At 40.3% G+C, this 16869-nt stretch overlaps 1 protein-coding gene and 1 non-coding gene across 5 annotated transcripts in view; both read right to left on the bottom strand.

The window, feature by feature from the left end:
* Positions 1–16869, bottom strand: part of LMO7 (LIM domain 7) — a 249815-nt gene that overhangs the window by 144368 nt on the left and 88578 nt on the right. For all 4 annotated transcript variants that reach the window (XM_066236557.1, XM_066236563.1, XM_066236564.1 and 1 more), the window contains exon 2: positions 14669–14739. In XM_066236557.1, coding sequence (XP_066092654.1) covers positions 14669–14739 — 71 coding nt within the window. The remainder of the gene's footprint in view (positions 1–14668; positions 14740–16869) is intronic.
* LOC136309642 (U1 spliceosomal RNA) lies at positions 6361–6517 on the bottom strand. Its single transcript, XR_010726335.1, has one exon. It is a non-coding gene; the product is annotated as a U1 spliceosomal RNA (small nuclear RNA).

Consider the following 16869-nt stretch of genomic DNA (forward strand, 5'->3'; position numbering starts at 1 on the left):
TTTCAGAATAACCCTTTTAGGGAGAAAAATAGTTTCATAACATTTAAATTTCTGTGACATTTAAGTATATCTAAAGGATTAGGGGCATAGTCTTACGTCAAACAATATAAGAGTCACACAAGGGAAATACTCCTCTCTTTTACAAATAAATCTTCTTTGCAATATAACTGTTCTTCAACTATGCATGTTCTAAAGGCAACAATGACTTCAGGTGACTGGTTCTATTCAAAAATGGGATAACATGATAAACTGCCAGATGTCTCTGTGCAAAAGGGACCATTTCATCCACCTGCCTCCACATATCCCATCGTTCTAACCCCATGTAACATGTAACACTATACTCTACTCCACCAATCCTTCCCTCAAGCCATGGCATAACGTGGTGATGTGCTTCGATAGCCCTGAGAGATTGGCTCTTCTGGTAAAATTAGAACCACAAGAGAAATGCTGCGTCCCCCGGTATCCCCCACATCAGAGGGCTCTCACAGCGCAGACTGCAACCCCTTTCCTTCAGCTTATTGCTCCGGTCAGAGTCGACTTCCTTTTCCTCTCCTCCCAAGACACTCCCTCCAAGGGAGTTGAGTCGCACAACAACAGATGGTAGAAAGTTGGCTCTGTTCCAAAACTTTGTTGCCAGTGAATGTGATGACTTTAAATAAAACTCAGAGGCGAGACTCAGAAAACTGTCCATGAAGCTCAACATGACATCCAACTCAGTTATAGAAGGTTTTAATCAGGATTTGGTGCTTGGTCTGCCAGTCTCCAGAACTAGCTCTACACCTCATTTGCCCCTTCATTAGGAAGCTCTTCAGTAGAGATACAAAATGTAGGGACATCTTTTGACTTCCCATGTCCAAAAACTGCACCACAGAGACTGACATCAAAGAGCACATCAATCCACAGAAGAGTGAACATTTTAGACTACAGATTATCTGGTCAGTTATTCACACATATATTTCTAATAACTTTCTGTCAACCACATTTTTTAAATATATACCCTCACAGTAGTTAAAATTTCCTATTAGTACGTAATTTTTGTTAAAGATATAATAAAGATATCATACATTTCCTTACAAATTAAAGAGCAATGATATTTGTTTTATCTGTTATTTTACATTTACTCATTGCCTACTTTTCTTCACGTAAACTTTGCTCAACAGACATTTGAATACTTACAAAAAAGACAGAGCACTGTGCCACCGTCAGCCGCGGAGCAGCCAGAGGACGAAGCTGCTAAGCACACACAAGAGTATCTCTCAACCCAAACAGCATCTCCTAGCACTTAGCAAGGTACCCAGTACTTAGTAGGTCCTGTAAAAATACTGACTAAAATCCACTGTCTAACTTTTAATGAAGAAATTTTTCTGTTAATAATTCAAACCCTCTTTTATAGAAATAAATTTAGAAAAATTTTATCTTTAGTTTCATTCAAATACTAGAAATGGTTTTCTGCTTCTCCCAACAAGGACACCTCTTATTTTTTTGTTGGCAGACAAACTTCAATGTTCTCTCCCAATTGTCAAATGTTGGTCAAGAAAGTAAACACTCTATTAGATATATTAATTGGACTGGTTATCATTTTTTAACATGTAAGCTGATTTTTACTTATTACATTGTTCACAGAAATAATATATTTATACATCTAGCCCTGGCCGGTTAGCTCAGTCAGTTAGAACATTGTCCAGAAACACCAAGGTTGCAGGTTCAATCCCCAGTCAGAGAACATACAGGAAGCAACCAGTGAATGCCCAACTAAGTGGAACAGGTTCCCTCTCTCTCTTTCTCTCTTTCTCCCCCTCTTCTCTCTGTCTCTCTAAAATCAACCAACAAAAATAACTTTTTAAAAAAGGAAATAATATACATCTATAGCATAAATTTTAGTGACTGAGCACAGTCCCTTCAGTGAATAAAACAGAATGTACATTAAAATGTTCTATAACTGTTGGACTGATTATCTTAAATACAGTCCTTACAAAGATTTTAAATTAATTACCATATTTCTCGCTTCATAAGACACACTTTTCCCCCTAAAAGTGGAGGGGAAAATGCCCGTGCATCTTATGGAGCGAAAAATATGGTATTTTGTTAAATATTTTAACACACCATTTGGTTCAGAATATTCTTTTTTCTTATTTTCCTCCTTAAAACGCTAGGTGTGTCTTATGGTCAGGTGCATCTTATGGAGCGAAAAATATGGTATCTCCATCTAAATTCATAAACTGCAAAAATGGTAATAAATTCATAAGCTGTAACTTTTTAAATAACATTGAGTAATTAGTGATAAGCAGATATAATTTAAAATTTCAAAGAATGAAAGCATTCAGTATAAATATTTATAATAACTTTTTTTGGAGAGAGAGGCAGTGAGAGAAAGACAGGAACATCTATTTTTTTCTTTATGTGCCCTGACCGGGGATCAAACCAGCAACCTCTGAGCTCACGATGATGCTCCAACCAACAGAGCTATCCAAACAGGGCTTAATTTTTTTTTTAATCTATTGATTGGTTTTTAGAGAGACAGAGAGAGGAAGGGCAGAAGGGGGGAGGGGGGAGGGGGAAGGGAAGCAGTCATTTGCTGTTCCCCTCAGCCGTGCACCATTGGTTGCTCCCCATGTGTGCCCTGACCAGAGACAGAACCTGCAACGTCGTTTCCAGACGATGCTCTAACCAACTGAGCAAACGGACCAGGGCCTAAAATAATTTTTAAAGACAGGTAGTAAAAATTAAGGTAAATTCAATTTGTAGAATTCCTGTGGTAGCAATTTTTGAATACTGCTGAATTACTTACCACACAGATAAATAGTTAACAACACATGCTAAGACAGGAAAATGTGTGGAACAGCAATAAGTCAGTACCAATAAAATTTGTAATCACTTATTATGACAGGACTTCCTTACTTAGCCTCACTTTAAACCTGAAGCATCCATCCTGAGTCTAGCAAAGCTTAGTCTGACAGCAGGTTTCTCATTCCAACCAACCTCAACACTTAGAGCACTAAGGGACCTGGCTGAGTAGCCGGAAATGCGCCATTACCATATCACTAAGAAAGGGCGTGGCAGAGGGGCTTGGGATTCCTGTCCTGGTGCTCCTTGTCACTATTAAGTAACATCTCTAAGTTCTTCTCTATCCCTTCATCTACATCAGTGGTCCCCAACCATCTTTGGGTCACGGACCGGTTTAATGTCAGAAAATATTTTCACGGACCGGCCTCTAGGGTGGAACAGATAAATGTATAAATATCACATGACCAAGACAAGCGTCGAGAGTGAGTCTTAGACGAATGTAACAGAAGGAATCTGGTCATTTTTAAAAAATAAAACATTGTTCAAACTTAAATATAAATAAAACAGAAATAATGTAAGTTATTTATTCTTTCTCTGCGGACTGGTACCAAATGGCCCATGGACCAGTACCGGTCTGCGGCCCGAGGGGTTGGGGACCACTGATGTAAATGACTGACATATCATTCTCTTGTAGTTTGACTTATGCTCCTTCCCTCCAATGTTTGCCACTGTCAAAATACTTCAATGCATATTTGTATGTATATCATTTGTATGTATATCCTTTATTTTTTTTATTTAAGTATAGCTAAAATACAGTATTATATTATTTATATTAGTTCCAGGTGTACAATATAGCAATCCAAAATTTTTATACCTTAAATGTGATCACCCCAGTAATTCAAGTACTCATCTGTCACCATGCAAACATCACAATATTACTGATTACAGTATTTTGTATATTTTATTTCTAGAAACAAAATCATCAGTGTTTAGCTTTCGATGCTTATTTGGAAAGGAAAGTGGCAATATGAACCAACCTGCTTTCACGCCCATGGGCAGCATTCCCCTGCCTACCTCAGGGCGGATGGAGCAGTGACACCTCTCATTGCAATGACAACCACACTGCTTCCCTCACCTGTCAGCTACCAACTGTGCCACAGCACTTACAACCCCTACTCCTATGGGATGTAAAAATTTTCACTACTTTATCACATTTTAGATGCAGCATTTAGGTTGTTTTTAATATTTTCCTCTATGAAAATACATATCTTTACCCCCATTTTCTTAGATTCCCAAAAAAGAATTATTAGGGAAGTCTTATAATTTTGATAATAAATAAATGTTTATATTAATAAACAAAATAGCATATAATTGTTTACTAGGTATTGCCAAGTTGCTTTTCATAGCTGTACCAGCGTATATTCTATTGGTCACTTTGAGAATATTACAGACTATTTTGGCTCAATATAGCCAGCTGTTGGGCAAATGTTTGTAAAATATGTATTTTTTTAGTTTGCTCACTTTTATTGTTATAAAATGGCGCTGGGCAGCCACAAGCATGCTTGCCCTCTGAGCAGGGCAGTTGATTGCAAATTGCGGATTGCATTCCTGCTTGGGGAGGGCTATTATTTTGCTAATGTTTGCTGGAGGAAGGGTCTTTGTGGGGCCAGTCAGTTTTACAGGGAGAGCACAGAGAATGCTGAGTGCTGAAGAAGAAGCCAATTTTGCAGAGAGAGAGAAGGTGTGCAGATGGGGAACCAGAGCTGAGCGGCTTTGAGGGCTCCCCTGAAACTGGTGGGGCCTTTGATTCTAGGAGGAACCAGAGAAGATTCTCCTGGTTGTGGAACCAATGAATGCATCAGGGCTTTGGGAGCTCTGAATGAAAGGGAAGTGTTTCCCTGCCTGTTTGCGCGTCAGCCAACGCGTCAGCCAACGCGTCAGCCAACGCGAGGCTAGAATCAAGGAATGGCCCACCATTTTTTGGCTCCACTGTTTCTTTTTAATCTTTTTTTTTTTTTTTTTTTTTTACAGAGACAGATAAATAGGGACAGACAGGAACGGAGAGAGATGAGAAGTATCAATCACTAGTCTTTTTTTTTTAAGATTTTATTTATTCATTATAGAGAGGAGAGAGAGAGAGAGAGAGAGAGAGAGAGAGAAGGGGGAGGAGCAGGAAGCATCAACTCCCATATGTGCCTTGACCAGGCAAGCCCCGGGTTTTGAACCGGCAACCTCAGTGTTTCCAGGTTGACGCTTTATCCACTGCGCCACCACAGGTCAGGCGGCTCCACTGTTTCTTTACTGTCTGCCCGAATCCAATGAGAACCTGCATGGCCTCGACACTGGCGGCCACTGGCCTTACACTAACATTTTATTATTTTTTAAAGAATTAATATTGATTTTAGAGAGAGAAAAATGGCAGGGGGGGGTAGAACAAAAAGCATCAATTCACAGTAGTTGCTTCTCATATGTGCCTTCAGGCAAGCCAAGGGTTTCAAACTGGAAACCTCAGCATTCCAGGTCGATGTTTTCTTTATCCACTGCACCACGACAGGTCAGGCTTGCCAACATTTTATAACAGATTTTAAATTATTCACTAGTTTTAATTTAACAAATAGTATCTGAAGAGTTTCTCCCCTCAGCTGTCAGAGGGGAGAGGGTGCTGGGTGGAAAAGGTGAAGGGATTTAGCAGTACAAACTGGGAGCTGCAGCACAGCCACAGAAATGCAGGTGCAGCACGGAGAACACTGTCAATAACGTCGACATAACAGGGCATGGGGCATGAGGGTGCTTAGGACAGCGCGGGGCTACAGTGCACAGTTCTCCAGCCCCTTTGCTATACATCTGAAACCGGTGCAAAATGGTACTGAATGTAAACTGTGGTTGAAATAAAAATGAAAATAAATAGTATCTGGCTCTAGCATAATTATGTCTTACTAATGAAGGTGAAGAATTTACTGTTTATTTCCAGTAGTATTTATTTGTTCATGTGTGAGTTGTTGGGTCATTTCATTATCTCACTTGCCTACTGAGGTTTTGAAATGTATATGTTACCAATTTATTTGAACTCTGGATGATCTTTAAGTTATTTTTGCTTAAAATATTTTCTTCAGAATGTTATTTGTCAGAATATCTATTTATATATATTCAAATCTATATTTTTCTTGTTCTTTCAAAGCTTAAAATTTTAAACTGCCTCTAAAGATTTTTTTTTTAACTCTTCAATTGTATTCTTCCATCTTATTATTATAATCTAGACTGTGTGCTAATAAAAGATGAGTTTTTTAAACTAATTCTTACCCAATTATCCCAATATAACAAACTAAATATTTCATCTTTTCTCCGTTTTCTCATATCTTTTACCACAAAGTCTTATGTATAAGAATGTATTTCTCGACCTTGCTATCACATTCATATGAACACTTATAAAGCAACTGATAATTATTAAATACTGTTTTGTCATTTTTCATCGTGTTCTAATATTAGACAAATTCCACAAAAATTTTTATTTTTAGAATTTTTGTTGTTGTTTTATTGGGAAACCAATGTAACAAACTCAGGCTTATTGAAAATGAAATCAGTAATCAGTAACTAAGACTCTGACAAATTATGCAGTCGAGTTTCCCACATTTGGGGAAATCGCAGGGGTCAGCACATCCGGAGTGCAATGGATAAGCCTCGCCCTGGGAAAACCACCTTTGTGATCATGGTATCTCCTCTGCCAGATAAGTATTATTTTTTATAACTTTTATTATTCTCACTTTTCTGTATTATTCTATATAAATGTAATAATTCTTTTTCTAAGAAAATTTGACTAGATTTTATATGGGTATTAATTTAAAACTACAAATTAATTATAAGTTACTCTTGACATCGATTACCTTAAACAGAAATGTAGTTTATTGTTCTTTATCTTAATTCTTATAGCTTACCATTTTACTTTCTACATATAAAAATAAAAGTCCTACATGTTTCTCTAAAGTAAACAATACTCTGTCCTAGCCATTTGGCTCAGTGGTACAGCATCACCCAGCATGTGGAAATCCCGGGTTCAATTCCTCGTCAGGGCATGCAGGAAAAGTGACAATTTGCTTCTCTACCCCTCCCCCTTCTCTCTCTCACTCCACCTCCAGCCATGGATCAATTGATTGAGCTGGTTAGCCCCCAGCACTGAGGATGGCTTCATGGCCTCTGCCTCAGGTGCTAAAAATAGCTCGGTTGCCAGCAACAGAGCAACACCCCAAATGGGTAGAACATCGTCTCAAAGGTGCCTGCCAGGTGGATCCCAGACGAGGCACATGCAGGAGGGAGTCTGTCTCTCTGCCTCCCTTGCTCTCACTTAATTAAAAATAAATAAATAATAAAGTGAACAATATTCTAAACTTTATCACTATTGCTTTTATCCAGCTAACTTTCTGACTGGTGACTGTTACTATATAGTATTGAATATATAGACTAAGTCTCTAGTATAAGGAAATTACTGTTATTTTTAATTTATGTGATGCATTATATATTTGTCCTTCCTATAATATTCATCCCTCTATTTAATTTACTTCTTATTGCACTGATCAAAATTCCCATACTTTCATCATTTCATGGCCAAAGCATAGTTCTTCATGTGTCCATATAACAGCTGTCATTACATCTAAAACCTACTTTGATTAACTCCTGCTGATCAACTTTAATATAAATTATCGATATCACATAAACTTAGCACATACATTATTACGTATTATTTGTAGTACACCATCATTCTTACCTATTTCTCAGGGGCCCCATCAATGAAATCTTGCAAATTTACACTTAGAAAAAGCCCTGTAGGTGTTTCACACAGGTTCACAGAACAAACGTAAGCTTCCTACTTTCAAGTCTGAGGCCACTGTAAAAGACTTCTGCAAAATTTGCAGTGAGCACATACAATGTGACTACCTTAACAAAAGTGATTTTTTTTTCCCTGTATTTTTCTGAAGCCGGAAACGGGGAGAGACAGTCAGACAGACTTCCGCATGCGCCCGACCGGGATCCACCCGGCATGCCCACCAAGGGGCGACGCTCTGCCCACCAGGAGGCGATGCTCTGCCCCTCCGGGGCATTGCTCTGTTGCGACCAGAGCCACTCTAGCGCCTGGGGCAGAGGCCGAGGAGCCATCCCCAGCACCCCGGCCATCTTTGCTCCAGTGGAGCCTCGGCTGCGGGAAGGGAAGAGAGAGACAGAGAGGAAGGAGAGGGGGAGGGGTGGAGAAGCAGATGGGCGCTTCTCCTGTGTGCCCTGGCTGGGAATCGAACCCGGGACTTCTGCACACCAGGCCGACGCTCTACCACTGAGCCAACCAGCCAGAGCCAAAAATGAATTTTTTAAATTAATGTTTTCTAACCTCACCTTCAATTTGTTATACTACTATTTTTGAATCATGTTCTTGCTATGTATAGATATAAAACTATAGGGAAAAAAAAATGACCATGAAGCTAAAAAAGAAAGCATACAGATGACAACCATAAAATACTACCATAGAATAAAAGCAGCTTAAAATTTTTAAATTATCTGTATGAACTTAAACATTTGTATCTTTGTTTAGCTACTGCTAGGCTATCAAATAATATGGAAACTTCAAAATATATACTACTTTAAGTGAAGAGAAACAGTTTTTCTCACTTAAATTTCAGTGGCTGTCATATGGCTCAGGGTGAATATTATGCTGGAGAGTTGTATGGAAGCAATTGTCCTCAGGAAATTCAAAGCCAGGAAGAGCTCTAAGGGAAAACCTTCACCGTGACACAAGAGCCTCTGGGCTTCACATGGAGCACTGCATAGAGGCCAAAGGGCCCGCAAATGTCACTGTCACTCTAACTCTAACATAGGACACAGTTCTGTTGGCATAAGTGAGAAGTGACAATGTTCTCTATCTTGTCTGATGTCTTAAAACAATCAATTGCATGTCTCATAGTCAATTAATAGGAGTATTTTTTTTTAACATTTGTCTTCTACTGAATGTATCTTTAACAAAATATTATAGTACTCTTAGGCAGATAGCGTAGTCATAACACAGCAGGTATAAATAGAAACAGGATTTCTCAAACCAATAGGGAAACATCTTGCTCCACTCTTTCCAAGCTGCCAGCCATGACAAAGGAGGCCTAGGCACAGTGTGAGAAGAATCTTCTCAATAATGTGAACCACAAGTTCAAAAGGCATGAATTTCTGATGCACGGCTGACTTGGGAAAGATCAAAGATGTGGCATTATTCCAAGGATGGGAAGAATAGACTAACCAGGGCACACCCAATAAGATTGCCTTCAAATATATCTTCTTACTTCATAAGGAAAATGTTGCCATTTGCATATTTTCAAGATTGCTATCATAATGAGTAACTGTGAATTTACTAGCTCATTATCACCAGCTGAATATGCTACCAAATATGTTTAGCAAAGAGATAATTTTGCTAGAACGACAGAACAAAAGAAGATTGTGGATACTTATATAGTGGCAAATTGTATATTTTTAAAATAAATAATAAGGTTGACCTCATGAACACGAATGAACAATGAGATGGGAGAAATACTAATGAATGATATTAATAAAAATCATGGAAAATTATAACAAGGAGCTAAAATCAACTTATAGACTCTTGTCAATCCTTTTACTAATTAGAAAAAAACCCAAATTAGATCTTGGTCCCATATCGCTGTTCAGTAAAGCCAAGAGAGGTTTTATATCTAAGGTACACAGCAAAAGAATGACTACAACAGTTCGAAGCAGAAGGGTATTTTTTAGCTCCACACTCATTAGATGCCACAGTCAACCAAAGAAAATGATACTGGAATGAGTAACAGAAGAGTAACTTCCTAGTCAATCAGATTAAAAGTCAACAAATGCACATAATATTCTCACTGCTCAGACGTGTCTCTCGTCTGAAACCCCAGCGCGGAGTTCACACCCACTTTAGGTTATCAGAAATGTCAGCACACTGCCAGGTGTGTGAGCGCATAGTGAGCATACTTCTTCCAGTGTTTCACTTTGCTACTTCAGAATGCCGGTTCAAAAAGGATAAACTCTTAGTCAAGGATAAAAGACTGCTAAAATTAGTAAATAAAATAATAAAACTCTGTAATGGTGATACGAGCTAGGATGCCTAGAGATTTTTAAGAGGCAACAAGCAAACCCTAATTTTCACAAAAATTGGTCATTTTTCTGGCAGTGAACCAAATATCAGCCTTTTCCTATAAGAAAACGAATTCAGGTTTTTAAAATATCCTAACCATACTTGAGCTCTTTTATGGGTACACTAATCTCAAAGACATACAACGTATAATATTATTTAGCATTAATTTAAAAGCCTGGCCTTTTCATCCCAGGCTTCTGAACAACTGATTTTGCTTTCTTAAAAGCATTGTAACTCAGGTGGATGTGATCTAACAGTGATGCCTGCTAACAGATCAACCAGCTAGGTTTTTTTCAGCTATAGATTTACACAGAAAAGAGAGGAAGGGATGGGAAGGGGGGAGAAAGAGAAAGAGAGAGAAAGAAGTATTCATTTGATGTTCATTGGTCGCTCCCCATAGGTGCCCTGACTGGGGATTGAACCCGCAACCTTGATGCTCTAACCAAGTGAGAAGTGAGCTACCCAGCCAGGGCCCCAGCACTACACCTTTTAGATTAATATGCCTTCATTAATCAATGGCTATAAACATAATTCAAATTAAGAGAAAAATTATTTTAATACAAATATCATATAACACTTGCGTGTCCCAAAGAAACAGCAATTGCTGATTACCACAGCTTGATTTTACTTATGCTACTTTGGGGAAACACCTGTTTAAAGAATAGTAGGTACTGCCTGACCGGGAGGTGGCATAGTGCAGTGGTCCCCAACCCCCGGGCCGCGAACTGGTACCAGTCCGTGGGCCATTTGCTACCGGTCCGCAGAGAAAGAATAAATAACTTACATTATTTCTGTTTTATTTATATTTAAGTCTAAATGATGTTTCATTTTTAAAAAGTGACCAGATTCCTTCTGCTACATTCGTCTAAGACTCACTCTTGACGCTTGTCTCGGTCACGTGATACATTTATCCGTCCCACCCTAAAGGCCAGTCCGTGAAAATATTTTCTGACATGAAACCGGTCCATGGCCCAAAAAAGGTTGGGGACCACTGGCATAGTTGGACTCGGATGCAGAGGACCCAGGTTTGAAACCAAGGTCATCACCTTAAGCGTGGTCTCATCTAGCTTGAGTGCAGGCTTACCAGCTTGAGCACCTGGTTGCCAACTTGAGCATGGGATCATAGACATGATGACCTCTTGGTCGCTGACTTGAGTCCAAAGGTTGCTGGCTTGAACCCAAATGTTGCTGGCTTGAGCAAGGGGTCACTTGCTCTGCTGTAGCCACCCAGGTCAAGGCACACTTGAGAAAGCAATCAATGAACAACTAAGGTGCCACAATGAAGAACTGATGCTTCTCATCTCTCTCCCTTCCTGCCTGTCTGTCTCTGTCTCTCTCTCTATCTCTGTCACACACACAAAAAAAAGATAAAGAATATTGGGTACTAAACAGATTGATTAGACTTATATGGTAATGTACCATACCCAAAATTGATGTTATATAAAACAATCTAAGAATGAGCTTTTGGATGTTATGAATTAAAGTGACTTTTTTAATAACAAATACATCTCTGAACATTCATCTGAGTGTTCACTGTGACCATTAAGGTACAACTCATATGTTTATTCTAACAGTACTGCTTGTGGTCAAAACAGTTTTTCATTAAACGAATATTCTTACTGGTAACAGGTTGGATATAGTTTTCAGAAATCACCTTAAGCCACTCAGACCCACGCTGGAGCATAAATTGCATTTTAAATCAAAAACTAAGTGTCACTATCAAGTATATTGCCCTAAAAAATGTTTTAAATAATAGGAACATTTCCTATATAAATTAATTCCTATCCTGACTTGTGGGGCTTACAACTGATATCAAAGTTATTGGGCTATTAACCACTAAATAGTCTATCCCGGCAGTTTTCAACTGATATGCTGAAAGGCACACTGATGTGCAGCAAGAATTTTTAAAATATGCTATTCCTGAATATTTAGTCAGGGGTACTGACCTCTCTCCCTTTAGTCTGTCAAATAAAAAATGACACGAGCCCTGGCCGGTTGGCTCAGCGGTAGAGCGTCGGCCTAGCGTGCGGAGGACCCGGGTTCGATTCCGGCCAGGGCACACAGGAGAAGCGCCCATTTGCTTCTCCACCCCTCCGCCGCGCTTTCCTCTCTGTCTCTCTCTTCCCCTTCCGCAGCCAAGGCTCCATTGGAGCAGAGATGGCCCAGGCGCTGGGGATGGCTCCTTGGCCTCTGCCCCAGGCACTAGAGTGGCTCTGGTCGCGGCAGAGTGACCCCCCAGAGGGGCAGAGCATCGCCCCCTGGTGGGCAGAGCGTTGCCCCTGGTGGGCGTGCCGGGTGGATCCCGGTCGGGCGCATGCGGGAGTCTGTCTGACTGTCTCTCCCTGTTTCCAGCTTCAGAAAAATGAAAAAAAAAAAAAAAAAAAAAAAAAAAAAATGACACGAGCCAGAGCCATCTGCTGTGAATGAATCAAAATTATACCTACTTTGTATAGATGAGCAAAAAATATATTTTTTGTTGTGCTGCAGAATTTTAGCAATTAGTTTATATGTGCTATGAAAATTACTGGTCTATACTCATAGCAAAGGTCGTGTTCAGATCACATGTGTCTCTCTAATTGTCATTTTTGAACACAATAGAACACATTTAAATCATCTAGTTTTCAAATCAAGATAAAATAATTTCCTATCAGTGACCAACAGGGCTGAGCACATAACCTACTAAAATTAGTTTAAATACATTTGGCAACAACAGTTTCTGAATGTGACATCAGAATAGCTTAAGAGCCTCGGCTTGATAGAGCACCATCCCAAAGTGCAGGGGTTGCCTGTTCTATCCCCAATCAGGGCCAGATTGGAACAGCTCAATGTTCCTTCTCTCTCTCCCTTCCTCTCTCACTGAGATCAATTAATAAAATGTTTTTTAAAAGAGGGATATCACATTAAAAAGAAGAAGAGGTCAGATACACTCCTTAAACTTTACATGTGGCCCTTCTTTATATACATGTCCTACAACACATTAGTTGGAACCACATGAAATTGGCATTTCTGTAGGTCACAGATGGTTGAATATTGGCAACTTGATATGGCTTAACTTAATAATATTGCTCTCAGAAAAAGAAGTTTAAATACTAATCAACAGAGCTCATAAGATAGAGATTATTATCTACATGGCCATCTCCCTAGCAACAAACTGTATTTCTACAAAGTTGGATAGCTTATTTAAAAAGCTATTAAGTTGCCCTGGCCGGTTGGCTCAGCGGTAGAGCGTCGGCCTAGCGTGCGGAGGACCCGGGTTCGATTCCCGGCCAGGGCACATAGGAGAAGCGCCCATTTGCTTCTCCACCCCTCCGCCGCGCCTTCCTCTCTGTCTCTCTCTTCCCCTCCCGCAGCCGAGGCTCCATTGGAGCAAAGATGGCCCGGGCGCTGGGGATGGCTCTGTGGCCTCTGCCCCAGGCGCTAGAGTGACTCTGGTCGCAATATGGCGACGCCCAGGAGGGTCGCAACATGGCGACGCCCAGGATGGGCAGAGCATCGCCCCCTGGTGGGCAGAGCGTCGCCCCATGGTGGGCGTGCCAGGTGGATCCCGGTCGGGCGCATGCGGGAGTCTGTCTGTCTCTCCCTGTTTCCAGCTTCAGAAAAGAAAATGCAAAAAAAAAAGAAAAAAAAAAAAAAAAAAGTAAAAAGCTATTAAGTTCCATATGTCTTATGAAACTTTATAACCCTGTGAAGTAGGCAGACCAGATACCCTGCCCTCCACTTCACAGGTGAGAAAATAAGGCCCAGAAGTTAAGTCACTTGCTAAAATGCAAAAAGTAATGGATCAAGGAACCAAATTAGACCCTTGACTCCTCAACTTTGCTGCAGACAACCTTCCTTTAGAAAGATAATCAAAATCATCTAATTACAAGCACATACCTTTCAGTGCTCACTTGTGGACAGATTCCACAAATATCTGTGCGGTAAGTGTCTAGATTGGAATATTTAAATGCTTTCAAAAATGTGAGTACATACTTAAGTACATTCTTATAATTTATTGGCTCACTTCTGCAGCCTGTGCCCTCACACCTTCATCCTTACATCCCACAGATCTGCCTGCCCCTTATCCCCACAGGTCACACACTGGGCTAACTGTACTGCACAGCCATTGAGGAACAACCATTACATTAAACACACAATGTAGGCCTCATTCAATCAATCATGGCACAAGACTGTTTTACTTAAAGATAACCAAAGCCTGGGATGTGACTCTCAATAGTTTATTAATTTAATGAATGGCCCATGACTCAAGTTGATTGTGGTAATGTAATGACTCCATTTACAGCTTAAAAAAATAATTGGCTACTGCCTAAATCTGTTCCACAATCAACAATACTGATGAAAGAAAAAGGCTTTATATGAAATTCTAATCCAAGCAATTCCATACATTAGATTAATCGGAGTGAAAGCTAGTACAATGTAAGAAGGCTTTCTCCTTAGCCACCCACCCTGACTGGCCCATTAAGCAATAATAGAATCTTTCTTGTTTACTAATTTAAAATAATATATATTTCACCAATGCTATCTTTAGATACAGAGACTGATAACCCCTTCCTACTGTCTGATACTGGGGGGTATCAATTTGCAGGATCAAATCTCACTTGTTACCAAGAAAACGTATCTGTGGCTATGGTAGCCATGAAGAGGGGAGTGAGGGTACTTCATAACACGCACACACACACACCCCTTTGCTTTTACATTAGTTTTTAAAATGCTTTAAATACTTACTCACACAACAGAATACCATTCTCTAGAGAGGCTCGAAAATCCTTTGTTTCAAAATTCTTCTCTGTTACTGCCTGAAAGAAAGATTTGGGTATTAATTTTTTTTTTACTTAGGGCTAATACACAAGTCAAATTCAGTTTCAGATTAATTATTATGCATCTAATGTTATAATAGAAGGATATACATATATCAAAAGTTGTTCCATGTAAGAAATTACAGTTCTATATTACAAAGAGAGAGGTTAATCATTTTAGTATGAAAAAATATAAACAGAAAAATATCACAGTGACTGCTTTCTGTAATGTCACCATTTTATGGATAATAAAAGTTAGAAGCTAAATTTCGAACATAATTTCTATTAAAAAAAAACCTAAGGGTGATCTATCCTAAGAGAAAACAAAAACAGATTCAAACATAAACTTGAAATAGCAACTATATATACACAGAATTAATATCAATTCCATCCTTAAATTCCTTAAGTTTCATTACATTTAAGAATTCACGAAATGGCTCTGATTTGTGTAAAGAGCTATTGACTGAAACATCCTAGGGAGAAGATTGTTAAATCCTGACACAGATAGAAGACAGAGAGGCAAGGCGATAAGAATTTTAACCCTTTGAGTAACACAAACGTTCATGTACGTCCTCATGCCTACTGACCATCCAGAGTACAATCGGACCTATGTAAGGGAACATTAAAAAAAGGTAAATGTGGCCCTGGCCAGTTGGCTCAATGGTGGAGCGTTGGCCTGGCGTGTGGGGGACCCGGGTTCGATTCCCGGCCAGGGCACATAGGAGAAGCGCCCATTTGCTTCTCCACCCCCCCCCTTCCTCTCTGTCTCTCTCTTCCCCTCCCGCAGCCAAGGCTCCATTGGAGCAAAGATGGCCCGGGCGCTGGGGATGGCTCCTTGGCCTCTGCCCCAGGCACTAGAGTGGCTCTGGTCGTGGCAGAGTGACCCTCCCAGGGGCAGAGCATTGCCCCCTGGTGGGCAGAGCGTTGCCCCCGGTGGGCGTGCCAGGTGGATCCCGGTCGGGCGCATGCGGGAGTCTGTCTGACTGTCTCTCCCCGTTTCCAGCTTCGGAAAAATACAAAATAAAAAAAAAAGGTAAATGTATGTTCTTCTTGTTTCCATAAATTGGTTATCAAACAAACATGATTTTAAGTTAATAAAACTGGAACTGGAACTATTTTTTGAAGGAAAAAAAAACCTCACTCCCGGGTCAGCGAGCATGAAAAAGACTCACTACTCAAAAGGTTAAGCAGACAATTCCCCACTTAAGGCTATTACATATGAACAGGCCACCTAAGGCTACCATCAGCAATGTTCTTACTGAAACTGCTGGAAAAATCTCCACAAAGTCTGTCTCTCAGGGTAGAGTAGATGAGAGGGAAGGGGATTCCACAGGGGATGTAGTTAGCAGAGAAAACTGTGGGGGAAACTACTCCACGAACAACCCTGGGGACTGGGTCCCTAGCTAAGAGTGTAGGCAGGAGTCACCACCACCTGCCAGCAGGAGTCCTTGTTCCTCCTGCCACTTCAGAAGGAAACACGATCTCGGAAACCTGATTTGGGAAGTAATTCATCTTAAATTCCAGGTGAACCACAGTGCCCCCCATCCTTCCTCACCCCTGCTAGCTTCCCTGTCCACCTGAAATTCCTACATGTCTTCTGCATCTTTCCACAATGCCCAACGTAGCTGTAGCTAGACAGACTGTCTACTAACTGACAAAACAATCGTTAATTTTGGAATTAAAGTTAGTTTCTCATAAGCTAGCTCTATAAATATGGACAGGAGCCAAGGCCAGGAGGTGACACACAGAAAGGCAGGGACAAGTAAAAGATCCTTTTCTGTACATGACATTCATCTACAGAAGGGCTACGTTGCTGCATGAATTAAACATCTGCTGAGTGTCTCTGTTACAGGCACTTAACCTGGATACTGGTGGAAATCGTAAGAAAATAAAGAGGCAGCTCTTCCCTCAAGAAGTTCATAGCCATATAAGTACAACACAAAGTTTAAAAGCACAGTAAAATCAGGCCCTGGCTGGTTGACTCAGTGGTAGAGCATTAACCAGGTGTGTGGATATCCCAGGTTCAATGCCCAGTTAGGGCACACAGGAGAAGCATCCATCTGCTTCTCTAACCCTCCCCCTCTGACTTCCCCACCACACACACAGACAGCCATGGCTCAATTGGAGTGA

This window comes from Saccopteryx bilineata, chromosome 6, assembly GCF_036850765.1.
Source record: "Saccopteryx bilineata isolate mSacBil1 chromosome 6, mSacBil1_pri_phased_curated, whole genome shotgun sequence".
In the NCBI taxonomy this organism is placed as follows: Eukaryota; Metazoa; Chordata; class Mammalia; order Chiroptera; family Emballonuridae; genus Saccopteryx; species Saccopteryx bilineata.